This window comes from Aulostomus chinensis, chromosome 17 (assembly GCF_037954235.1).
Source record: "Aulostomus chinensis isolate RoL2024-O1b breed Wild chromosome 17, RoL_Achi_v1.0, whole genome shotgun sequence".
Lineage (NCBI taxonomy): Eukaryota > Metazoa > Chordata > Actinopteri > Syngnathiformes > Aulostomidae > Aulostomus > Aulostomus chinensis.
In genome coordinates this window covers 12,862,979-12,888,844 of record NC_141336.1, presented here as the reverse complement: position 1 = coordinate 12,888,844, position 25,866 = coordinate 12,862,979, and the positions used below count along the sequence as shown (strand labels likewise).

The 25,866-nt window shown below is 42.3% G+C and overlaps 2 protein-coding genes and 1 long non-coding RNA gene across 5 annotated transcripts; all 3 read right to left on the bottom strand.

The window, feature by feature from the left end:
• Positions 1 to 7,302: 7,302 nt before the first annotated feature.
• On the bottom strand, positions 7,303 to 13,982 carry LOC147246354 (uncharacterized). 3 transcript variants are annotated; one of them, XR_015109791.1, is made up of 7 exons: positions 13,315 to 13,982; positions 12,605 to 12,763; positions 12,212 to 12,369; positions 9,861 to 10,011; positions 7,950 to 8,107; positions 7,713 to 7,876; positions 7,303 to 7,568 (listed from the first exon to the last, which is right to left on the bottom strand). It is a non-coding gene; the product is annotated as an uncharacterized LOC147246354 (long non-coding RNA). The 3 variants fall into 3 exon arrangements; XR_015109790.1 differs by having other exon boundaries at positions 7,303 to 7,876; XR_015109792.1 differs by having other exon boundaries at positions 7,303 to 7,876; positions 12,605 to 12,758.
• Positions 13,983 to 14,181: 199 nt separating this feature from the next.
• Positions 14,182 to 18,217, bottom strand: spmap2 (sperm microtubule associated protein 2). The gene is made up of 7 exons (XM_086182759.1): positions 17,848 to 18,217; positions 17,303 to 17,378; positions 17,132 to 17,193; positions 16,986 to 17,043; positions 16,433 to 16,559; positions 14,967 to 15,114; positions 14,182 to 14,662 (listed from the first exon to the last, which is right to left on the bottom strand). Exons 2-7 carry the CDS (start codon positions 17,362 to 17,364, stop codon positions 14,421 to 14,423), a joined length of 699 nt encoding a protein of 232 aa, XP_086038885.1. The 5' UTR covers positions 17,365 to 17,378; positions 17,848 to 18,217; the 3' UTR covers positions 14,182 to 14,420.
• Positions 18,218 to 18,748: 531 nt separating this feature from the next.
• On the bottom strand, positions 18,749 to 25,589 carry shda (Src homology 2 domain containing transforming protein D, a). Its single transcript, XM_086182944.1, has 8 exons — positions 25,373 to 25,589; positions 23,428 to 23,677; positions 23,208 to 23,309; positions 22,851 to 23,013; positions 22,497 to 22,757; positions 22,243 to 22,417; positions 21,469 to 21,588; positions 18,749 to 19,817 (listed from the first exon to the last, which is right to left on the bottom strand). Exons 2-8 carry the CDS (start codon positions 23,671 to 23,673, stop codon positions 19,631 to 19,633), a joined length of 1,254 nt encoding a protein of 417 aa, XP_086039070.1. The 5' UTR covers positions 23,674 to 23,677; positions 25,373 to 25,589; the 3' UTR covers positions 18,749 to 19,630.
• Between the last annotated feature and the right edge of the window lie 277 nt (positions 25,590 to 25,866).

Below are 25,866 nucleotides of genomic sequence, written 5' to 3'. Positions count from 1 at the left end.
AATTTAAAACCCATAGAAATGCTGTCGTGCGTAATTTTACACTTTGTCCTTGAATTGAATCTGGACAATGTCGATACCGTCCTCCACTAGAGTCTAAGATGAAGTTCCTGGTGTGTCCAGCTGCACAGTTTGAGTATGCAGTAAATGTTGGGAAATCTCGGTGAGCTCCGGCTACAGGATATTCAGCCATTCCTGCCATCTAGTGGTTCCATTTAGAACCTGCTGACTCGCCTTGCAATTCCCGATTCCTTTATTCAACGAACACTTATCCTGGCAATTTGACAACAAATGTTCACAAGTGGAGTAAATTATTAGAGTAGGGGACCAACTGTGGGAGCCATGTTATTCAAGACGATACAAACATAAAAGACCTTTGGGATGATAGTGAGGATGGAGGAGTGATGGATAGCTTTTACTTGAGATTTCATTTTCTTGTATCGTTTTAGTTTTCTGGAAGGTCTTTCAGGGCGATCTTCACCTGTAAATACCCTTCATGTGGACATATATAGTGAAATTACTTAGATTAACTGAGGATAGGTGAGAGGCGGGGTTCAACCTGGACAGTTCGCCAGTCCGTCGCTGGGCTTCAGTCGCAGGGCTCAGCATCTTGCTCAAGGATACTTTGACATGGTCACCGGAGGAAGTGAGGATCGAGCCAGCGACCTTCCGAGCCATGCCCCCCCCCCCCCCCCCCCGTGTCTCATTTTTAGTAACTTGCAAGATTCCTGACGTTAATTTCTGCATACAGATGAGTTCAAAGTTGTTTAAATTTTGGTCCTCAAAACCTAGAAGCCATGCATCCATAGGGCCCAGCCCAGTGGGGTGGGGACAGAGCTTTTTAAGCAGCACCGTTCTCAGTATCGGCGAGAGACCCTCTTGAAGATTTTTGTTTTATTTTTCTAATGATAAAAGTGGTACTTATTTACCAAAACTTACCTAAAGTATAATTTATGTAAATCAAAACCTTCACGATTCGTAAAGATTACTCTATATAGACAAAAAAGAAATACACATGCTAACCAGTAGGTGGCGCAATAATGCATTTGGCCTGTAACTCCCACGTTGACTATCACACAGTTAAAAACCTTACATTCACGCATTTGCTGAAGTGAGCTTTGACTTGGGAGACAGGCCACGCCCATTTTAGTTTGTACATTTTATTATTTGGGCTTATACCATTTTTCCCCAAAAAAGGGTGAAATTTGCCAAACCTACTTTTCCACTCTCCTCCTAATTGGCAAGCCCAATAAACATGAAACTTGTTACTTTTGGATCTATTTTGTGCAGTCAAAACACTGATCTGAGACAAAATAACCATCAACATTGCAGTGTATTACCACCGATCCTGAAATTTTGCAAATCAAAAACAATTTGGGGAAAGTGAATGTATTTTTTTTTAAACTGGTGATACAAAAAAAACTTGCCTCTCTTGTTCTCAGACCACGATTCCCAGTGCAACAGCAAACTTAATTTTTAAACTTGCAAGACATTTTTAATAATACACTATTTTGATTTGCAGAAGAAGATTTTTTTTTTTTGTTGATGGCAGCACGGTGGTGCAGTGGTTAGCGCTGACACCTCACAGCAAGAAGGTTCTAGGTTTGAGACCCAGCTCAGGCACAGGATCTCAAACCTTGAACTTTCTTGCTGTGAGGCAACAGTGCTAACCATTGCACCACCGTGCCGTCCTCGACCAGGCTACCTGATACTCAAACTTGACTGTAGGTGTGAATGTCTGTCTGTATGTGTTGGTCCTGTGATGGACTGGTGACCCGTCCAGGGTGAACCCCGCTTCACACCCGAAAGCCGCTGGGATAGGCTCCAGCCTCCCCGCGACCCTTAACAGGATAAGTAGAAGAAAATGGATGGATGGATATTTTTGATGCTGTTTGTTTTGATAAATCATTTTTGTTTTTTTGGTTTGTTTGCGTAAAATCCTGTTTTCAAAAACTCCTGTGCAACTTTCCCGTCTGCCAAACTCTGTCCTCCAACATCTCACCACAGATTTAAGACTAGCACCAAGTCGATGATGTCATTGTGGTCATCTTCATACTTCCCGAATGTAATAAGAATTCTTCCAGAGCAACGGGCCATTAAATATAGACGTATGACTTGTACACAGATCTTAATCTATAAAACTGACAAACATCTGGTTACTCGCCTCCAGAACAGGTTTTGGTATCCAGCAGGCCAGACTGCTATTGGAAGGATCAGGAACATCTTGACACAGTTCCCGTTTCAACCTACAAGGTTATGTTTTACATTATTTATATCATATAATGATCAACTTCCTCCAAACAGATGTGAGTGTGTGTTTCTGCTGCTACACGCGGGCTCACTGCTGTGAGACAGAGACCTCACCTCTCATTCTGGGACAGGCAGACCATCAGCACCAGCACCAGTGAGGTCAAAGCGAGAGGAAGAACGATGACCATCACTACTGAGATCTCCTCAGAACCTTCACACATACAGAATTCATGCAAATATATACGTGTGTGTGTGTGTGTGTGTGTGTATGTGTGTGTGTGAGTGTGTGTGTGTACCTATGTACACGTTGATGACTCGCCCAGCTGCTCCTGCGCCTGCATCCGTGTTTGCTTGCATGTAGATGTCGTAGGTGCTGGGCGACAGATTTTCCAGAGAGTAACGGTGAAGATGAGCAGGCACAAACACTCCTTCATGAACCAAGAAAGAAGCATTAGTTAATTGAAACATAATTAATGCATTGAATAAAAATGCTTAAACTTGTTTTTATTTCATTCATCCACACATCCTAATCCTCATATGATGATGAAAATATTTGATTTTGTAGAGGCTATATAGTTTTGAAGCATAGTTCGACAATTCTGAAAAATACATAATAATATCGAAGCCCCACTATCAGCAGGCCACTGATTATCCTGCATCCCAGTAAAATGTGTGGATTGACCCCTCTGAGCTGGACTCTGACAGAAGAGTGTTTGCGATCATGCAAGTGCAGTGGCAGTGCGCTGTCACTCACTCTTTGTGGGTTGGTTTGCAGATGTGTAGCAGATTGTGTAGTTACTGATGAACCCATGGAGCAGCTCCAAGGGAACCGGACTCCAGCTGAGCTCCACCGTGTTTCCTGACAGCTTTTGCACCGCCACTACAGGACCAGCTGAGGGCGCTAGACAGGTGGAGACGTGAATGCTCTGATTTCATGTTTTTTTTTTTTTTTACTCTTCAACAGCATGTCTGGGAAATTCTCGTCAAACTTTCCTCAAGAGCATGTTCCTCTGACTCTCAGATGTCACCCGATCTACTTTTTCTTCAATTTCTTTTCAACAGTGTATTGATGGTTCTCTTACACTCCGTGAGGTTGAAATCATTTATTTCTACTGACAAAAGCTCAGTTTTTCATTTTTACAGTTCACTGTTCCAGAAAGTTCCATACCTCCTTGTCGCGTGTACACCAAAAGTGTCTTGTTCTGTCCCGCCCCTCGTTCCCCATATAAGGCTTTAACAGAGACGGCGTAACGCTCCATCGGCTTTATTCCCTCTGAAATAAAACAAACCTTAAAATACGTTTTGGTGTCTTTTTACATACGACATACAATTAATAACCATCTCAAAAAATACATTTCCTGCTCCTTGACGAATCACTTCATCTATTCATCTTGAGCTGGTCTGCATTGGACTGTACCTGTGATGATCAGCGCTGTACTGGAACTATTTAACCTCTGCCACTGAAGACTGCTGCGGTTTTTCTCTCGAACAACGAACCACTCCACCACAAATCCGCTCACCGACTGATTCAGCGGACTTCTCCAACGCACATCCAAGGTGTTTTTATCCACTGGACTCGCAGTGATTTGGGCCGGGGGTGGTGGTTCTGAAAAAAAAAGACAAGAAATAAAGGGTGAGTCAAAAGGATAAAAAGGAAAGGAAACTCATGAAAAGCTCTGCAGTGTTCCTGATTGGAGAATAATAACAGTATGTTTCCAGTACTTTGATCATTTAATTGTAAGGCATCGTACGTGGTTTCATTTATATATAAAAACTAGAAAGACTTTCTTTAACCTTCCACCAAAAAAAAAAAAACATAATTTGCGCTAATTTATTTATTTTTAAAGCCTTTTATGGTTTTAATAAACAGATATTAGTAGAGATGTGCAGCAAAATGGATGCTAGTGGAAGTCTAACCATATTTTAATCCAAATGTATCTGTATTTATTCAGATTATAAATGAATAATGTCATATAAATGCACTCAGCAAGCAAATACTGCCAAGGACGCTACGTGGTTGCAGATGATCTACATAGTATCATTAAAATCCAGCCACAAATGATCCCAACCTGCAGAAATTGGTCTCATGGATCACAAACCCAGATGATGACGAAAGGACTCAGTCTTCAGGATCTATAATTTGATCCAGATCATCTCCAAAAGCATTGGTCCTTGGAATATGATTTCCAGCAACGTTCATCAAAGTACTGTGCGGTAGTTTTTGACATTTCCAACCAAATAAACCAGTGATAACATATCAATGACCAAAATTAAATTTGCACTGCAGATGTTGCATCAAACTTTTAGGGGCCAATCAGCAACAAAATTAGCAACTTTTCTGTATTTCTCTTCAGAATTAAAGAATCATTTGATGTTGGTTCTTTTGTGCAATGGGGGGGGTGCTGGGGGGGTAACATTACGGCACAAACTTCCATTCAGTGTATTAAAGTTGTTTGACTGTCACAACTGCACCTTCTTGACTGCTGGATGATTTTTACATGAGGATTTACCTGTGTCAGAAACTTTAGGGAGCCATATTTGGGCCTCTGCTGAGGTTCCAGCAGAGTTGGAGGCTGTCAGAACACAGGAAGATTGCTCAGCGGGGAGCAGCAAGCTACAGGAGGTGCATGGGTGGAGCAACTCTCTGCAGCTCCCAAGGTCTTCCAGCACTTGGCTGCTTTCTGACTGACAAGTCACGTTGTAGAGGAGAACTCTCCCGTTAGCCAGAGAGTGAGGCAAAAGCTGCACAGTGCAAAGACATAAGAGAACGGGGTGATGATGATGCTGTCAAATGAGGGACAGTTCAATTAAATATTTTATTGGGAAACAGAAGTGAAGACTGTCTTTCTCTTCTCTAGCTTTCCAACAGTCATACTTCAATAAATAAGTTACTTCAGGGAGACATAAAACAAATTTGGAACAAACTTTGAGGAGAGAGAAAAAACACACACACACACACACACACACACACACACGTCCTTGTACTTATATCTTTGTGAGGACTTTCATTGACGTAATACATTCCCTAGCCCCTCACCCTAAACCTAACCATCTCAACTGACCGCCTCACCCTAACCTTGACCCTAAACCAAACCAGAACCTGATTCTAACCTCGACCCTAAAACCAAGTCTTGACCTTCAAACGTCCCTTTGAAGAAGTGAGGACCGGCTAAAATGTCCTCACCTTCCAAAAATGTCCTCACTCTGTTGGTAACACACACACACACACACACACACACACACACACACACACACACACACACACACACCTTCCAAAGCAGTGAGATGAGTCTCAAACCAGTCTTGTCACTTTCCTTGATTAGCCTCCAGAATTCTGGTGCTGCTGATGGGGCTGATGAATGGGGGGGGGGAACAATAATAATTTGACAGAGACACAATTGAATATCTTCAGAGAAATAACGGATAAATATCTCCAAACCAAGTTCTGTAATATACCAGTCAAAAGTTTGGACTCCTCATTCCCTTCCTTAGTACTTCCTACATCCTAGATACATACTGAAGGCATCAAATATATCAAGCAAGATATATGGAACTATGTGGCAAAGAAAAAATGTTAAGGAACTGGAATGCTGTTTCATACTTTAGATTCCTCAAAGTAGCCATCCTTTGCTGACAGCGCTCCAAACCCTTGGCCTCCCTTCAATGAGCTTCATGATGTCATCACCTGAAATGGTTTTCACTTCTCAGGTTCGCCTTGTCAGGGTTCATTTGTAGACCTTCTTGCCTTCTTAATGTGGTTGGGACCATCAGTTGTGTTGTGCAGAAGTCAGGTTTGTACACAGCTGACAGCCCTGTTTGACAACTGTTGGAGTTCATATCACAGCAAGAACCAGTCGGCTAAGTAAAGAGACACAACAGTCCATCGCTACTTTAAGAACTGAAGGTCAGTCAGTCTGGAAAATTGCAAAAACTTTGAATGTGTGAACGTGCAGTGAGACAAAAAGGGCCAAGAAGTGCTCAGCATCTCTGGGAACTGCTTCAAGACTGTTAGAACACCATTTCAAAATTGGCTGGCTATTTTGAAGAATCTAAAATCTAAAACATGTTTTATGTTACTTCACACTTTTTTGTTTTCCACATATTTCCATATGTGTTTTATTCATAGTTTTGATGCCATAAGTGAGAATCTAGAATGAAAATAGTCATGAAAATAAACAAAAACCATTCAATGAGAGAGTGTGCCCAAACTTTTGACTGGTAGTGTATATATGGTTTGGGTTTTTTTTTTGTTTTGTTTTGTTTTTTAGCAAATACAATAAAAGTATCAGTTGTAAATGTCATCTCCCTGGTGCCACTAACACCTGGCAAGAGATAATTCACGTGGCAAACAAGTCATTTCCGAGAAAGTTTCAGTCCCAAGAAAGATTACAATGCACTGCAGTGATTTGAGTTCATTACTGCTGACAATAAAACTGGATTTTGTTAGGTGATGCTTGTCATCAGAGGCAAAATGTTTATTGATGCCTACCATGAAAATGACACGATCTACAGATGGCCAAATAATGAAGCTGTCATAAGCTGGTCATAATTTAATTTAGGTATCTGGTGAACCAGGTTAAAGCTAAATTTTTTGTTGTTGTTGTTGCATTAACTGCTGACCGACTGATGCGCTGGGATCCAGCATTGACTTGTCACTGCACCTCAAGTTTCATGACTTTTGGAGAGTTTCATCTTTTTAGACATGGGAGATTTAAGCTCAATTTGCGCATCGGCATGCAATCACGCTTTTGGTACGATCATGCTCTTGAATCATGCTGAGAACCTCTGGACAGACCAAGATCCTGAGCCTGATCCAGTTGAACCAGATTACACAGAGAGAAGAAGACAAGATGGACGTATGCTACCCTGCCCATTCTCTACCATTCATTGTACTAAGCTAACTAGCTTTCAGCTGGAAAATCTCAGCTCCCTACTGTACACAGAGTGGCAGAGGGTATCTAGTGTCTTGTCTTGCTCTGAGGAGGACAATGATTTGGCACATTTCTTTTTCCCCAAAAGTGTGTATGATCAATTTTATGTTTTATTTTTCTTCTGGAATTGGTTTGGGAGCAACAGCCGCAAGAATGAGGGTAATAAAATGGACGGGTTGGAACCTTCCACAAACACACCAGACGCGTTTCTCGTGTCCTCTCACCAGCCTCTGCTGTACGTCCCCTACCAGGGTTGCTCCACAGGCTCCAAGGGCTCTGTGGGCCCTGAAAACGGTGGCGAAGTCTGAAGACATATGAAGTGTCAGGTCTAAAGAGACAAATGTCAAAGCTGTAGTCTTTCACCGTCCAGTTTCTGATCTGCTCATTGAACTACGAGAGGGGCGACAAATAGGAGAGATAAAGGTTCAAAAGCTTCGTCTTGCACCTTTAACATATGAATGAATGAACATGTTTCGGTGCGCTGATGCACGTGTATGGGGGTGACATGTTAAGACATATTTGGGAGTGATAAACCTGTCCTTGCTCTTTGAACTCTATTTGAGAATTCAGGTCTCCTTCTTTGACTTCATGGTCAGCCACAGGAAAGGTCACCAAGGAACGACTCCAGTTTATGGTCAGACAACGAGGATTCCCCTGGACCGGCTTTACGCTGTTCAAAGTGGCTGGAGGCAACCTCACTGAGGGATGTAAGGAGGGGTGAGAAACGAGGGAAAATGATGGGATGACGAGAAAGAAGCCCAACATCCTCACCTTCGACCCTTCCAGACTGACAGCGAGGGACCGATGAAATGTCCTTGCCGTGGCCGTGTGCTGTTACCACGATGCAAAACGTAAATCTCACACATGAGCGGCCGATCTCAACAGTGCAGCTGGAGTTGGACGTGACGCATGTCAACCTCGTCAGAGTACTGCATGTCATGGGAGAACAAAACGTCACAGAGTACATCCACTCCTAACACTTCACACTGGATACAGGATATTCATGTGTTAGTATCTGAGTTTATTTCAATGCTCCTGACAGTTGTAATAAAGTGTTTTTGAGATCATCTGATTGGAGCGTTCAAGTCTTTGTGGTCCTGAGAACCCAACACACATGGCCAAAACAAGCGTACCCTCTTTAGAGGCCCTCTGGAAACAAATTTCTGCAACATGTTTCCAGCTCTACATGCAGGGTGCAGAACATGTGCGTGCGTCAAACTTATTTTCTTAATTTCCTTGTTTTTTTTGTGTCAATTTGCATAATTCCTACTAACAAAGACTGATACATGAACACTCCCTCACTTAACCCCAAAACATTTCCCTGGGAGGGCCAAAATTAAAACAGAATGCTGAGCTGCAGGTCAAAAGTTAATTCTTATTGTGTATTTATGTGTGTGTGTGTGTGTATGTGTGCGTGCGCGCATGTGTGTGTGTGTGTCGTGTAAAATGTGTCACTCTATCTCCTGATCCAAATAAGAAAAAAAGTATTTTGGAGCACTTTTACCTCATGAATAAGACTGATTTACAGTATAATTTATCCTTTCTTATTAGGCCTATTGCTCATATTTATATTTTACATCTGACTTGCCAAACTGAACTATGGTGAACTGGATTTGGTCCATGGGCCCCAGTTTGGCCAGTATCTAAACTTTCTGTAAATGTGTCTTTATCATGCGGCTTTCATGTAGCTGAAGAAATTTTAGCCCTCTGCTTGAAACTTGATGCTGATGTGAGTCCTCTAGTGTGGAAATGTGCATAATTCCTGTTGTGCATTTACACTTGCTCTATTTCCTGTAGTTCAGGAAGTCAAACAAATTGTAGTTCAGTTTCCCACCAGTGTTCCTTATCACCTTTTCTCACACCTTCAATCAGTTCTCCTGGTGCAAACAATCCCAGCTGTTCGCTGCCTGTTTGCCAGATTATCAGTTTTCTGTCATGAGATCTCTCCTAGTTACCTATTATATATTATTATTCTCTGAATCGTTGGATTTTTTTTGCGCCTGCATCTGTTTACAGTATTTTTGCTCTAGTTTCCTGCCAGCCCTGTTTTACACCAAATATTGCAAAAGAGCCCGTTGCAATTTTTTTTGGACTTTCATGAAATTCCTCCCTTTCATATCCCCCTCCCTTCCCTGATCCAACTGGTCCTCGTCAGGTTCTAAACTTCAAAACGGTCAAGACGGTTTTCTGCATTCATCTCAACTTTTCTTTTGAACATTTTTAACCCCGTTACCAGAAAAACAACATTTCTGAACGAATACCAATCAAAACCAAGCTCTGTGTTTTCGTTTGAGTCCCTAGCCTTTTGCTTTTTTTTTTTTATCATTTCGGCACACTGACGCCATCTTAATTTCTAAACTGTAAAACTGACTGCCTCCATTACACACTTTTCATATAATTTTTGAGGGATTTTCAAAAGAAAAGAATGGCATGTTGATTTTACAATTTTTTTCTCTCTGCTAGCAGCACCTTCCCTTAATATCAATACCGTTAAGCTCTATCTATCAAATTATACATGAAGGGATGGGACTGTAACTGTTCAACACACTGATGTGCAGTTTTTTTTTGTATAATAAAGGTCAAAATTTAAATTGTGGTGACATCACTATATGTATTTATCACCAGCAGACATCTGAAATTGAAGGATCCTTGCAAAAACAAAACAAGTGTTCTATATCTCACCTCCCTTTGTAATTCTTCTTCTGAATTTGCAGAGTGTAGTTTGTGGTTGCAGGGTCTCCACCCTCCCAGTGGCAGGTGATATTAGCTCGACTTATGAACACACATCTACTGAGCTGCGGGGGGTGAGGGATGAGTTGGGAGGCTGCAGGGGCTGGAGGGAGAGAGAGAGGGAGAGAGAGAGAGAGGCTAGATTCATGAGGTGGGCTTGTACTCCGTTTAAAGAAAAGAACATGTGATGAAGGTGTTTGCAATATATTTTATGAAATCCACAAACTGTTTTTTTAATAAGCAATTTCATAATAAAAGAGTCAATCTGTGCTGTGAGCCAGCTGTTACTGTGGCGAGAGCTAATTAAAATGGATCTAACGAGACTCGTATCTGAAGCTTATTCAAGCACGGAGGATGAGTACCATTTGTCTTGTCAAATATTTATGAAAGGATGCGTCCCTGCTATTTGGCCTGAGGTTTACACAGAAGCTCAGACAAGCCTGAGCAAAACATTTTTCTTAATGCAACGTTTACAACGGGCTTGCTTGCGGGCCAGCTTTGCCGTGTTTATGCCGGAGAATAATTATCACTCAAGCTCTGCCACAGCTAGAATGACTCACTGTTAATGAAGGTAATGACAACATGAGCTGCCAGAGGGACATTTCCAGGAAGATTTTTAGGAATGATGGATGATACGTCTGAGTGCCAATATTCAATTATGACAGCTTCGCTTTAATATTCTGTGCCGTTCCTGATCTTTCCATGTTTGCTGCCTTTTTCTCTAACTTTTTAGGATTTTGTACTAATTAAATTGAAATGCAATCAAGATTAGGATTGCATAAAAGGCTCTGCACATTCAAGGGTAGCGATTGGATCGTGTCCGGGACAGCCGGTTCAAGATAAATTGCTCTGTGACAAATTTTGGTGCTTCCGAGCTCATTTGGGGGGGGGCGAGAGTAAAGCGGATGTTAGAGTGTGTGAGCGAGCGAGACCTTGTGATGTTACCTTGCAACTGGAAAGAAAAGGTGGTTAAACTTCCACTAGATGCAGGTGACGGCAATATTTGCGAAGTAAAATCCAAAGTTAGCATGGAAATTCATACTTTTTTTTTTTTACTCCGCAAACTAAATCTCTCTGGAGAGACAGGAGGAACGTCTCATACTGATACTATTTCTGATCCGGATCATAACCTCATCCGAAAAAAAAAGTTCAATTTTCTTATTTTTTGGCCACCTAGAGGTAGAATCTACAATGAACTGAACCTCACATGTAGTTGGAGACACAATTCAAGCAGAAATAATCCTTTGATTCTCCATCCAGCCCAGATCCTTTGGTCTTCCCTGAATCATGAGAACCGATATCTACTTTATCAGCTGCTCTACTTTCATCTTAGTCGCTAACTTTGCAGCTTTGTAAGCTGCAAGTGGTTTAGTTTGGGATTCTACAGCAAAGAATCTTGACAACTGATTGTTCGAGGGAGGACCTTGAGGTTGATTGTTCAAGGGAGTCCAGGAACCTTGCGAGGTGATGGTTTAAGGGAACCCTTGGGGTGACTGGGGGGAACTTTGGCGTGAATGGGGGTGCGTTTTGCCTGTACTCGGGTGTAAAGCACCCTCCTTTAGGGAGGTAGGAGCCTCATCTTTGGTCCGGACAATAGGAGGACGGTAACCCTAAGATCTGAAGGAAGGGCCCAGCTCCTGGTTCTGGGTGGTGGTTGGACCTGCCAAAAATGACAGCTAGGAACTCCTGGAAGTGGAAACAGTTTAATTATTTGAAAATATTGGTTTGCTTATGGGGAACAACCGGAAGTGGGAATTGTGGTGCGTTCTATTGCACGTCAGGAGACGACAGTTCCTCCGTTCAGAGTGCACTCTGGTACGTGTGGTCGGGAAAAAAGGTTTGTTCATTAAACATTGAGTTGTGACGACAACTAGGGACGCACATGGGAGGAACTCACAAAGATGTAGCAAGTACAAATCAGACAAATGGAAAGAGACATTCATGGAAGGCAAATTCAGTTCAACATCTGAGAGCGTGTGTGTGTGTACGCTGTTATCCTAAATCGGGATTTCAATTTGAATGACTGCTCTGTTCAACTTTTCCATGTCAGTCAGTTATTTCCAAAACAGAGTGCCAACAAACCCTCCGTTACATCACGCATATGAATTCAGATTACCCCCAACATAACTTTGAGTACTGCATCCATCAGGGACTGTTTTCCTGCTGTTGTAGAAATCGAGGATTTTATTTACTTGACATACGGATCGGCAGAGCTGTAAAAACCAGTGCCATAATCCTCCCAACAAAAGTCAAAGAAATATTCCTTGTGGTTTCAGCTGAATTGACAAGACACTGAATGTTACCCAGGGTGAGTCCAGCTCCCAGCAGGAAGGTCCACACAGATAAGCTCCCCTGCAGCATCATCATCATCATCATCATCATCATCATCATCATCATCATCGCCCTCATCACCTGGTAGGTTCCAGTTTCACACCCAGCTGTTGATGTATGTGCTTTTATTCTGGAAAATAAAAAAAATTAAAAATTAAGCAAAGCAAAGCTGGAGAACGACTCACTTTTGTGATTGTACTTCCAAAGTTATAAGCTCCCTTTGTTTTGCAGTCAACATTTTTTTTTTTTAAGAAAAAAACTGCAGGTTGTCGTGACTTTCTTAGGCAAGTACGTGTGTGTGGAGTGTTTGACTGTGTGAAGAGAAGCACCACGACCAGACGGCATTAAAAGACCGTAAACCTCACCTGGGTGTAGCGCTCTAATCCGTCATGCCACAACCGCGGAGGAGCAGTTCCAGGTTTTTCATCTCTTCACAAACGAAGTTCACCGAGTTACTCCACTGGAAACGTGGAGGGCAGACGGCCGTGGCAGGAGCGGATGTTGATCGACCTCAGGCTGCTTCACTTGGAACAAATAAAATATACCGCAAGATCTGTCGAGTTACAGAGAACTCTTTACCTGACTTTGACTACGCATCCCTGCAACTTGAGACTTGACATCAGACGCACGAGTCAAAAAGAGAGCTGGATTTCTTTATCTAAATTTTTTCGAAGCAGTAAAATCCTAAATCTGAGTTTTTCTTCTCATGGCTACAGGTGAACTTTACAAACTGTCATTACTGTCTTGATATGAAAATACCAAATACATCTCATCAAGTCTACACAACGGAGAAACGAAGTAACTTAAGTAATTTTGATTTCAAAGATGATCAATCGATCATTAGAATTATTGCTAATTAATTGAAAAAAACATGAACTAAAACACTCTGTTTCATCTGTTTAAGTAGTAGTATTCTTAACAGCAGTACACGTGCAAAACAAAAATACATTGTGGTTCAAAAGAACAACAAAAACTAAAGGATAAATTCAAATGTAGTTTATCTTCAGCAGTCAACACAATCAGTTTATCCGCTTTAGTCCAAACGGGGGCTTCAAATTGACGTCCGTCCACTTACCGGTGTGACCTGCGCACCATGTGCGTCTCTTCCCATCCAGTCACCCACGTCAGTCCGGACAGATCAGCGGTGGGAGCTGGTCGCGGTCTGTCCCGCCCACATACCGCTTCCAAAGTGGTTGAGGGAGGGTTTGAACGCGTCCCTTTTGTTCAGGACTTGACAACCACCGCTGAGCAGGTTGTGCAGGTAGGCTGCACGTTAAAAAAAAAAAGAAAAAGAAAAAAAAAAAGCAATTCAATAGAAATTTACACTGCAGACTGCAGGCGGCCTCATTTTCTCTACAAATAAAGAATTCATTCGGAAACGAGATGTTCAATCACAGTCACACATTGGAGATCTGGCCCCTCAGCAGAGTAGCCTACCTTTATGACGTCAAATTTCCTGTCGCCACCAAATGATGTTATAATCAGCCAAAAAAATGTTCAGGCTTCTTCCTCGGTGGATTCTGTAAACCTTCACTGTGTTTGGTGAAAATTGGCATCATTGTTTTTATGTGACAATTAAAAAGACGCCAAAAAAAAAAAAAAGACCTTCTGTGTGGAAGTAATAAAGGCGTCGGGTGGACAGAGCGAAGGACCGGATACAGAGTCTTGAGTATAAAACCAGTTCAGGGAAATCAGGGGTTAAATTTAAATACAACGGTGTTTTTTCATTCAGCGAGTAAAAATGCAGTCTCCCTGATCTGTGCCTGTCACGTTGACCTTTCACCTTTGACCGCCGACATCTTTTCGGGTCATCTTTCAGTCACAGTTTTTCAGGTTGTTCCTGTGATAGCGAGTGAGGTCACGAGTAGCTTTATTCAAGAGTGATAACACATGGTACTGTTGGTATTCATACCAATAATATTGGTAATATTGGTATTTGAAGTCCAAACTAGAAGGCTGACACGAACTCATATTTTTTAATATTCTAACTGTTCAACTGCCTCGTCTCACATTCAAAGCCTGTTCTTTATTGTGGAATTGATCTGGCAAAAGATGTCCACATTCACAAAGCAGAGCAAACGAAACACCTTTGTTGGGATTTTACTTAGTAGTTCAACATGATAACAGTCCTTGAGGAAAAGGAGAAGTATCCGCGGGACCAGGCGGATGGTGTACCACGGATCATTTGGAGCTGCGTTTGCGTGGCAGTGGCAGACAGAGCTGCTGTATCCGGGGTGAGGGGTTGGCAGACTGGGCTGCCCGGCTAACGACATACGGGTCGTATCCCTCAAACAGAGCCTTCCTGTCTTTGGGAGTGGACAGCTCCAGAAGTCTCTGACTGGCTACATAGTTCCTGGCGGCACCAGAGACGGCCCAGTACTCCGAGAGCTCTCCTCCAGACTTAGAGCGGTCCTGCTTCGGGGCTAAAAATATAAAAGGAAACAAAAAAAGCAAAGAAGCATGCGGTACAATTCCACTGATAGATTACAAACAGTTTTGTTCTGAGTTATTAAAAACATCTGAAAACACAACCTTGAAGTTCATGTTGAGAAAAATTTGGACGAACCCTGACAAAAAATCCCAAGATGAAGGATGGATTTAACAAATAAGACGTGATGAGCTTTAGAATTGCTTGTTGATTTCTCTTCTCACTCAAAGAAGTCCTTCAAAAATGCCAGAATGGGACAAAAAAAACAGAGCAGGTCCAGTCAGTACACGAGGACTTACTGGCAAGCAGTTCGGTATGTGCTGATGCTTTGCAGGGGATGTGGTTCACAGCTTTAGATTGTTGCCCCCCCACAGCCAGTCTTGTCTTTGGCTGGGCCAACCAGCAAATACGCGACGAAGCGACTGCTGTTTGTGTGGCTCTGCTGAGCTAAAAAACAAAAAAAAAAACACATTTTCCTCAGGACCCCTCTCATACTAGACAATTACAAGTTGTAGAACCTTGAGAAGCTACTTAGTCAGTGTCAGAAAGACTGAGATTAAAGTCAAAATGGCTGAGATCACAGTCAAAATGATCGCGATCAAAGTCACAATGACTGAGAAAATCAGAATGACAAGAGACAAAATTTTGGTCCAATGGCTCAGTTTGTGGGCCTCGATGTGGCGCTAGCTTTAACCACCACACAAGTCAGCAGCAGACGTGACTCTGACAGAAACACATAAGAGTAAAAAGATCAGAATAAACAAATTCAGGCACCTTAAAAACCACAGCCCCACCTCATACTGCTACACATCCACAGAAGGGGAATTTTACTGAAATGCTGTTAGAGGAAAATAGAGGAATGTACAGCATCGGATGGCGTGGAGGGGGCGGAGCAAGAAGAATTAATGCCACGCAGACTCATACATCCAGCCTCTTGTACTCGTATGCAGCTGTGGTCGGTTGGGACAGTACGACAAAACAGCTGTTAGGAGGTGATTGCCTGATCCAAGCGGACTTAATTAAGTTTGCAGTTGATTTCAGGTGACGAACTAGATGACAAAACAAATAAAAACATTAGATGAATATTAAATTCTCAGGAATCTTAATTTTTTTTTTTCAGTGTACGCACTAATCTAATAATCGAATAAGTCTGCGATTCGATTATCTCAACGACCGCTCAGTCGATCAGTTGGTGGCGGCGACAAGTTTGAAGTCTGGGTTCTGTCGGGGGTCTGGGGTCTGAGGTGACAGTCGTTATGACAGAATGAAATGACTGCCCGAGTTTTGGGACTTTTGCGGCGAGAGAGTGACAGCTCAAGAACTCCGGCGCTAAACAGCTTCAAGTTGAAAGATTGAGATGACAAAATCAAAAACGCTGTGATAGCGTTTGAGATGACAGGCTGAGATGACAAAGGGTTCTCGATAGCTCTGATGACGGAGGTAAAAGATGGACATATGGCAGGATGACAAAGCAGAAGCACGCTGCAGTGGATTTTGAGAGCTTGTCTTAAACTATGAGGCAAACTGATTCCTCAACATTCAGAGCAATTTTCTATGATGGATGTGCACAACAAAACCATAACACCTGAAACTATTTTAGCCCAGGCAAACTGTTTTGCTTGGTGCTCGTGGGGAGGGGAAAAAAAACACCTTAGAAGCAGGTAACAAAAAAGACTGTAACAACAAAAACAAATAAAGACTTAAAACTTAAAAGCCTTGAACAGCCTTCAGTGTTTTACAAATGTCCTGGCAACGTGTGACTCACAGGGGTCTCTAACAGACGGTCTGGCTGCCAGCCAGCAGCAGGTGCTCGAGGCTGGGCCAGACTACGTAGGCGCTCAGTGGGGACGGCCTTGAGAGCCCATTCACTCACTTCCCACATGGGAGAAAATCTGCCAAAGGAACAATTGACAAGTGGTTAGTGGGAAGTAGTCGTTAGTTGTTAGAATGACAGAACTACTCGGGGGAAGCAGAGAGAAATTTCCTCTCATCCCAACGGAGTGAGACGCGACCCAATACAGATGAGCTTGTACGTTGTGAGATGGCAAAAGGCCGGTGAGGGTTTGAGCTGAACATGTTAAGGTGCCAGATTTAGTGCTTGAACTTGGACTAGATTTATTTTCATTGTGAAAAAAAAATAAACAATTGGATAGTTCTTCCTGTTTGCTGAGCAAGAGTTTTGTGCAAAAGGAAGTAAGGCCTGCAGACACCAATCCCAAATATGAGCTGGTAGTGTTCATTTTTATTCAACCAATCAAAGACAGGGCACTCATTAAGCACAAAGAAAAGGAAACACTCTCGCCAGGAGTGATACTTACGTCACTTGAGTTTGTAACTTCGGGCTTCTACATAGCTCTGACCAGCGAGGGGTTAACTCTGTGAGGAGAAAACACACATTTGAGGCATAACAATAAAAGCAGTTCAAATAGTGGTACATAAACAAGAAAGAACATGGGAAACGTACCAATTCTAGTGGTGGGTCCTATCTTCTGTGGCGGCAGTTTGTCCAGCCAGTAAACAGAACGACTGGAAAATACAAAGAGGACAAATCAGAGGAAGAACAGATAAACAGAGAGAGAGAGAGAGAGCGAGAGAGAGAGAGAGAGAGAGAGAGAGAAGGCTCAGTCGGGCCTACCGGTCTGGGTATCTGAGTTGGTTGAGTTTGGGCTCAGCAAGCTGCTGTGTCCTGGTTGCCATGGAAATAGTTGATGCTGATGGTAGAGAGAAGTTATGATGCATGAAGTTTGCCCTGATTAAAGGGCTTTATTGTCATTCTATTTACGTCCTTTAGTTTGGGGGCTGCATTGTTTAAAAAAAACATCATTAATTAATATATACCAAAATATGGGGGAAAAAAAAACCCAAAACTCCCAGAACAAACATTTACATCATTCAGAGTAACAAATGTGGCACAGCATTATACTGAACATTACTGATGGGCTCCGTTCTGTTGACAATCAGTTGGCTAAGTTCTGAGGTCCATCCATCCATGTTCTATACAGCTTATCCACTTATAGCAACCACACTTGATTGTTAATCAGCTTCTTAAAAGCATGACTTCATCCTTCTGTCAAAAGCGACCACACAAATTCAGTCTGGTAAAATAATGACGGCGTCCTCACTGGACGCATTCGGGTTCAGCTGATCGTCACATTTCCCCCCGAACAGCCGAGTGTTTACCTGTCCTGCTGCGTCTCCAGCTCCTTCTCTCTCTCAGCGAGGCGGTCGGTTGCTAAGGGATCAGATGGCGCTAGTGGGGGAGGCACCGACATGATCTGCTTTGCCTTCTCCTCTCTGCTGGCAGGCGGTGCGGTGGCGGTTGAGAGAGAGCTGATCTGATTATGTAGGCGAAAATTTGATCTTTTTTTTTCAGTAGCTTCCATGTCATGTGACCTCATGATTCCAAATCATAAAAAGATATTAGCAGACGGGACCTCTTTTTTTTATTGCATTATATTGATGTTATTATTTCTTCATGAATATTCTAAGGGAAAATTCCCTTTTCCAAAACAGCATCATGTGACCGACTGACTCCAAGTCAATACCTTGAGTACCCAATACACACCACTTTTTAAGACTTTTCACTTTGTTTTTTTTGTTTTTGTGGAAAAGCTTTTCTTAGTTTTAATGTAAAACTTGTTTTTCAATAGATATCAATAATCATATAGTAAATCATACCAGGTGTAATCACTGGACGTCAAACGCGGCCCATCTATTTTTATCATTTAACAGTTTGTTTTAATTATTGTATTAACAGAGAATTTGTTTTCAATAGCTTCCATTTCATATGATCTGATGACACCAAATCAACACCAGACTTTGTCAAAAGGCTGGATAAATAAGACACTTCTTTTTTTTTTTTTAAATTGCATTTTATCTGTAATTCATTTTTAATAAATATCGTAAAGTCAAGCTTTTCGTGAACAACTGACCTCACGTCAATGCCAGACACGAGCCTGGACTAAATGTTCTCCCTCAGTCTGCTCTGAAGTGCTAATACAAAGTTTCACGTAGCCCAAAAAGTGCAGTTGTGACGAAGTTACAACGAAGTTACAAACTCACAAAAATTTAATTCACACAAAATTTGATATAAAAAACAGTCAACAGCTTTATTTTTTAAACACATTTTAAATCTTATAAAACAGCACAGTAAATAATCTAACGAGGTTGTTTTTTTTTTGTTGTTGTTTTTTTTTAATAGCCACAAGCTTTCCGTCCGTTAAGTCATCTCGACACTTGTCCGCACGCAACACGGGGAGAAGACAGCAGGGCACACAGATACGGTATTATAGAACATTCACAGGCTTCTGGAACACCAGAACCGACAAACCGCTGTGTTTTAAAGAGATCGGCAGCAGTAACTAACACTTGAGCGGTAATGTTTGTAGTGACAGCACACGTTCTACTGCATCTTCTACTGTCTACATCTACTTAAGGGTTTCCACACTTGACCGCCATCGTTTTGAGTTTTTTTTTTTCTTCCTCTCTCATTTTTAGCATACAAAAGTCATCTGAAAAAAACTGCCTAAGCTGGAAAAAGTCAAGTTAGATGGTTGGCACGAGCTCCAGAGAGGAAAAACGGGATTACCCTTTAAATGCCCTTGCAGGAAAGACCACTTCGGTCACAGAGCCAACTCATCGTGCAAAGCTGGTTTGTCTCAAGACTCGTTTTATATTTGACTGAGGAACCAATCTCATTATCAGTGGGAGCTCACCTTCAGGAGCCCATGGTATCAAAACTGGAAGTTCGGAGGCAAAGGTTCATGAGGCACCAAGCTCTTTTTTTTTTTTAAGCTGCCAGTGTAGCTACTGTGGATATGGAAAAGAAAAATGCACTGAGAGTCTAATCTTAGGGAGCAGTGTTGGTAGACTGGCAGTGGATAAGGAGGGTATGAACAGGTTAATATGGAGTATATATTGTATTCAGTAGCACCAGAAGAAACAAAAAGTGTGAGTGTCAGTGTCAGAGGGTCTGCACTATGACGGGATACAGCAGGGACATGTGCTCGGCTCCTCTGATGGGCAGCTTGTGCGTAGTGTAGTAGTGGATGACCTCAGGGATGGTGGAGAACGGAGGGCTGTTCTCCCCGAGGACATAACGCCCATCAGCAGACTGGCTGAACTTCATATGCATGAAGCCTTTGCAACTCCTGAGAGAAAGAAAGAGTGAGAGTGAGGGACAGACAGACAGAGAGTGTGGCATGAACAGAACTACCCTCATGAAATTGTGTCAGATCGAACATTAACAACTCAACAAAAAAGGCTCTGAGATACTAGAGTGAGTAATGCCATCTGGAAACAACATGTCTGGCAGTATTTCTGAAAAGAACCAGGGTTACACAGAATTCCCTGAGAAGAGACGCGAGACGGAATGGAATGGTAGCCCATGTGATAGACTGTACTCAGCTTCACACAGTTACTGATAGACTAGCAGCAATGTGGTGATCGAAGATCAGAATGAAGTCGGTGGGCACCAAGTTGAACGACCTCAGCCACCTTTGAAAATTTCAAAAGTCTTGTTAACCAGAATAATACGGCAGGTGTGAGCTTGCCATCTGCGTCGTACTTTCCTCCTGTGTGTGCTGAAGTCCCCCTTGCTACATGAAAGAAGACTTTTCAGGACAGCTCGCTAGCAACAAACAAGCACGCCAAGTTCTTTCAGTGAATAATTGTAAAGATATACTAGGGGTGTCATCATGAACCATTAAAAAAAACAAACTAACAAACCATTTAAATACAAAATGGTTCCACAGGGAACAAAAAACCTTTTCTACTGCGTGGATCAGTGGAGTGTGCAGCGCCTCCACCCCTCCTACAAATATGTTTAGAACGGCAGCCATGTCCATGTTGGGTGATCTGCTCTACTACAAGCATGACAGCATGAGATGGGTCGACTGCACAATGGCCGCTCCAAGAGTTTTACCAAAGGAGTTGGTTCGATGTCACATAGTAGAGAATAAGTAACCGCTATTGAATTTCTACATTCCTATCAGACGTTAACAGGGGATCCAATCATCTTTGGAGGGGGGAAAAAAAAAAAACAAAAAACGACTGATCCGCTGATGCAATCGGTGATTAAATATCTGATCACCAAACGGAACACGCCAAGTTCATGTATGTTTTTCTGCCAGTTATGGGAAAAGTTTGGACTGTAGATGACAATTGTGATCAACTAACTATCATGCTGTTATTCTAATAACGGGAGTGGGAGGGGCGTCCGACTAAGTGTGACTAATACTTTTAATACAACAGACTACGGCAAGGTCAAACTAAACCAGTTCTTTTCAATTATGACCTTACACTCATTAGTCTTGCTTTGCTGGCAGCACATGAAGTTTTTTCCAGCTTGGCTCAATCTAATCAGAGTGTTGTGCTAGAGGGTCTCCTGGGGCATTCCCAGCTAGAGCATGATCCCTCTCAAACAGCTGCTTTCATGTTGATTATTCATGTTGGCTGTAAACACGCTCCCAGAGACAAGGAGGGGGAAGAGAAAAAGGAAAAGTGCGAGACGGATATTGTGGATGGATAGAAACTTCAATTAGGAACAATTAAAAGTTGCCTCAGGCAGTGAGAAGATTCTCTCACCACCCCCAGACCCTGACAATACCCATAAGAAAACAAAGCAAAGATCGAGATCAGATAATTATAGAATCAGCACAGTGTGATGCGGTACACTGGTGATGAGTTCCCCTTTAAAACATGGAGGCTTAAACTTCAAGCCACACGGAGGGGAAGGTGTTTCTATGGCCCAGTAAAACTGTAGCAGTCAGTATGTGACACAAGAAAGTGATGAGCATGTACCTGAGGGAGAGAGAGTAGTCGTTCCGGCAGGTCTGGCTGTTCCTCACCAGGTAGGAACTCTCCTTGCACAAAGTGAGTAGAGTCTCTGCCTCTGAACGGCTCAAGGCGCCGTGGTACCACCTGGAGGTGACCGATGTCAAACATCATTAAGACGGCAACTATCAATCATTTTTACTAACGCTTCCTCAATTTCTGGTATTTTGTAGATTAATCGAGTTCATGTCTGATCTGTAAGATGAGAAACGTATCGACATATTCAATCACACAACAACCAGGAAAACCACCATTTGTAGTTGAATTTGAGGGAATTTTTTTTCGTAATTTGAAAACTGTTTTATAAGAAAGGAAGGGCTTTGATTGGTTGACTACATTGCTGCATCAATGCTTTTACTGACGCAAAGCATGTAAAAACCGACTGTCCAAGGCAAAGCTGTGCACAAGCAAGTTCAGCATCAGTGGTGTGAAACACAAAGTCCTCCCTCGATCGAATGAAAATATCTGCATGTAGGCGGTGGTTCGTGATTTCACTTTATTGCGCAACACCACATTTCTAAGGGTTCTCAGTAAATGTCCTCTTCCACATAAATACAAACTGACAGATCCTGACAGTCGGAAATTTAAAATTTGACAGCTATGACCAACGTACAGAGAAACTGTGTACCATCTACAAGGCCCTTTTTGTGTAATTGTTGTAGCAACATTTCAAATGAAACAAGTGATGCTGTGATACACTGCTGTCTGACAGAAATCTTACGATGACAGATGCCCACTTACACTTGACTCTCCAGTGGCAGGAATGGATCCACTCTCTCTCCCAAGACAGGAAGGGTGTCACAAACCAGGTGGAGTGTATTTGAGTCCGTTGTGGTAGATGAGGTCCCTGTCTTGGCAAGTCTGCTTTGTTCTGTCTGAACCCGTGAACGCTCCCTTTCGGCCCCCTCAAACTGAACTGCGAAGGAAGAAGAACAAATAAGTCAGTTCAAAGGAAAGTCTGAGGCATGCTTGCTGCAGGAAATGCAGACCAGTACCAGCTAGAGCTTTGGAGATGTTGTCCTTCTTCCACTCCCAGGGCTGGTCATACTCATCAGCTGGCCTCTCGTCATTCTGAGGCAGCCGGCTCTCCCTGCTGTCCACAAGGAGAAGTCCACCCTCCACCCTCAGGGGTTGCTGCTGTGCTGCTGGAGGAGCTCGGTGGTGGTACTGACGTGTCCGCTCCTCATAAGGGTTATCATATAACTGGCCACCATCTCCACTCCCAGACCTGGTAGTCATCATGCTGTGCTGCATCTCTATCCAGGGAAAATATACAATTAACTGTCAATCAACTGGCCTCTCAACTGGCTATTAAGAGATTTTAAAAAAAGAAGAATCTCATGATAAACCTGAAATGATCCGCTGAGCCTCAAATGGCTCCATGTAGCTACAACAGTCTGTTGGTGTAGATTTAGGCTCCCAGGTTAGTTGAGATCTTGGATCTGGCTGGGCATCAAATGGATCAGAATAATCCGTCTCCACCTCCGACACTGCTGGAGCAGAAGGAACCACCTAGAGAGAGGGAGGGAGAGAGAGAGAGAGAGAGAGAGAGAGAGAGAGGGAGAGGAGAAAACAGCTAAAAGGGATGATGTGGTAAACCGAACAAGAGATGAAAGGGAACCTCTGCTTGAGTGAATGAGAATACATGAGAAAATGCGAAAAAGATCATGAAAAGGAGGTAGAGTGGCAATAAAATCAGCTCTTACAGGCTCCTCTTGAACTGTCACAGGACTCAGAGGGATTTTACAGTGGCCAAACTCCTGGGAATCCACTTTAATTAGTCGGTGTTTAGGAGACAGCACTTTCACCTGAGACAAAATATCGACAAGAAAGCAATGAAGACGTCACTTCACACCTCTAAAGTGACGTGAAGATCTTAGAAAAGATAGTCAATATCATCCAACAGATGTAACATGCATGTCCTACCTCTGTACCATTAGATAGCACTGAACCAAATGCAGGGAAAGAGGGGAGGCTCACTGTTGCACTACATGGGCTGAAACCACCATTCTGGCGCTCCTTATCTGTGCACTGGTAGGGATCCTCAAAGTCCAGCTCCTTCTGAGCTCTATAGGCCCTCAAAATTTCACTCTCACTGTAATCTGGCCTTGGGGGCTGTGGAGGGTCACGCCTGTTGCCAAAGTTGAGGTAGTCCTTCAGCCACTTTGCCATGGATCTGGGAAGAGAGTATTAAGTATCGTTATCTTGAAATAATTAGTCGGACAGAAAAAAACTGAGTGTTATCGTTTTTGTGTAGCTAACGAAATGCATATTGTATGTTAAATACATCACATTTCATAACACTTAATTAAGCTTGATGAGCAATCGATTAAAGCAAATATGAATCCAAACCAGACTTGTCTTTTTCTCATTTTTAAGTGCCCTACCTCCCACTTTCTCCTGCTTTTGTCCTTTGAGTATTGATGTTTACGTATTACCAGCCCTGGAATTTGGATTCCTCATTCAAATTTGCATTCAGGTCTTTTTATAGCTTAAATGAACACACAATCTTTACGGGAAATTAGCTTATTTTGTCCCCAGAGTCGGACAAGAAAACGGACACCCTCTTCTACACAGTGCACCCATTAGGGAGCTGAAACCTATAGAGATTGCTGGTCTGATTGTTAGCTTAGCACAATGGGCAGGTTAGCATTCCTGCATTTTGTCAGCTCAACTCCCCAAACCTGTAGTTCCTCCCCTGTTTATTTTGGTCCAAAATCTTGGTTTGTCCAGAAGCCAGCAAGTCATAATTTATCACCAAACATGTTGCTTGCCAAAGTTTTACTGCATAAAATCACTGCAGCCTGTCAGAAAACAGTTTGACAGTTCTGATATCAAAATCTGAATATCCTGCACTTTAGATGCTCATTTCACAGTATATATTACCAAAACCTTAGTTACATTCATGCAGGAAAAGACTGTTATGAAAAAAAAATTGTATGTGATGATGTTTTACATCTATGCTACACAGCTCATCTACTATGATTCAGTGTGCTCAGCTAAATCGCAGTCAGCTGGTCTCCAAGAGTTTACACTCATTTTATGTTAGACTTGTTGTAGAAGTGCACTTCTTTGGCTAACGCCTCTGAAATCCTTAATTTTTCATCTAGATATCGATGTTAACACAGTAAACCTTTGGACCGGTTGCAAATAATCATTTCCATCAAAGAAGAATGTGCTTCTTAAATGTATGAGCTTTATTTAATCCAGTTGAAGTACAGTTTGCACCACCAATTTACTCCACAAGACAAAGAGCAGCAGCAAACTCCCTCAACTAGGTATCTAGAACATGAGAATAATTGACACTTTAATAAGAGAAATAACGTAAAGCATTCAAGTAAGCAGCTAGCAACCCAGTCACAGTGATGCACACATTGTTCCAGGTCTGACGGTGAATATCAGTAATTACAGATACTCCAAAATGTTATTAAATACTACGAATTTAGTCTGAAAGTAATTATATATATATATATATATATATATATATCAACAGGTCAGGCGAAACTACCAACTCCAGAGGTTAACTGTGGTAACTTCATATTGGAGATAAAGCCCAAAATGGCTTGAGATATGCTAACCAGCTGGTGTTAAATTAGCATATCATAGGGACCGTTGAACAATAAATTTTAGAATTTCCATCACATTCATTTGAGTGAACTGAGGACGTTGTTTTCCTCAAAACTAATAGCACCAAGGTTGACTGTAGGATAACAATGTTGTTGAACATGTTATTTATTTAGCAGAGTTAAGCGTGGTATGAGTCAATTAACACCCACCGTTCTGTCAATTTGCCAAAGCTAAGTTAGCTTAGCTGGATACCCGAAGCTAACACCAAAGACCGATAGTTAACGTTACTTCTTTTAATGCTCACCCTCTTTCTTTGCATTGACGGCTCCCCGTTCAGCTTATGTCTGTCTTGATACCATCCAGCAGTGCTTTACAACATTATTAAGGTTCAAAATAAAACATCGTTCCCGTGAAATCGGTGCTGTTCCGGAGCCAGGCAGGTCAGTCAGCTAATGTTAGCTGGACCAGACCGTGAAGCAGACGGTCTGCCACAGACTACACTCACTGGCACGGCGGACTGGCTTAAAGGGGAAGACACACGTTTCTGTCCGGGTCGACATAATTTACAGGTATAGCAATCTTCCATGTGTTGTATGTATTATCTCGTGATGACAGCATTTAATTAAGTACATGAATGCGAGAAATTGTGTAACTCAATTTCAAATTAAGGTAAATAATTGATTTATCATTGAATATTAACCAAACTGACTTACTCTCTGCGTGAGTGTGTGTGTGTGTGTGTGTGTGTGTGTGTGTGTGTGTGTGTGCGTGTGTGTGTGTGCTGGAGGGAACTATCTC

Excerpts from the sequence above, each read along its gene's own strand:
- spmap2 (XM_086182759.1), bottom strand. The coding sequence starts at position 17,364 with ATGGCAACCAGGACACAGCAGCTTGCTGAGCCCAAACTCAACCAACTC. Across the intron at positions 17,044-17,131 it reads AGGACCCACCACTAGAATTG|AGTTAACCCCTCGCTGGTCA; the intron begins GTACGTTTCCCA and ends TTCTCCTCACAG. Across the intron at positions 16,560-16,985 it reads AAGTTACAAACTCAAGTGAC|ATTTTCTCCCATGTGGGAAG; the intron begins GTAAGTATCACT and ends TTCCTTTGGCAG.
- shda (XM_086182944.1), bottom strand. The coding sequence starts at position 23,673 with ATGGCAAAGTGGCTGAAGGACTACCTCAACTTTGGCAACAGGCGTGAC. Across the intron at positions 22,758-22,850 it reads GGCTCAGCGGATCATTTCAG|AGATGCAGCACAGCATGATG; the intron begins GTTTATCATGAG and ends TTCCCTGGATAG. Across the intron at positions 22,418-22,496 it reads CATCTCCAAAGCTCTAGCTG|TTCAGTTTGAGGGGGCCGAA; the intron begins GTACTGGTCTGC and ends CTTCCTTCGCAG.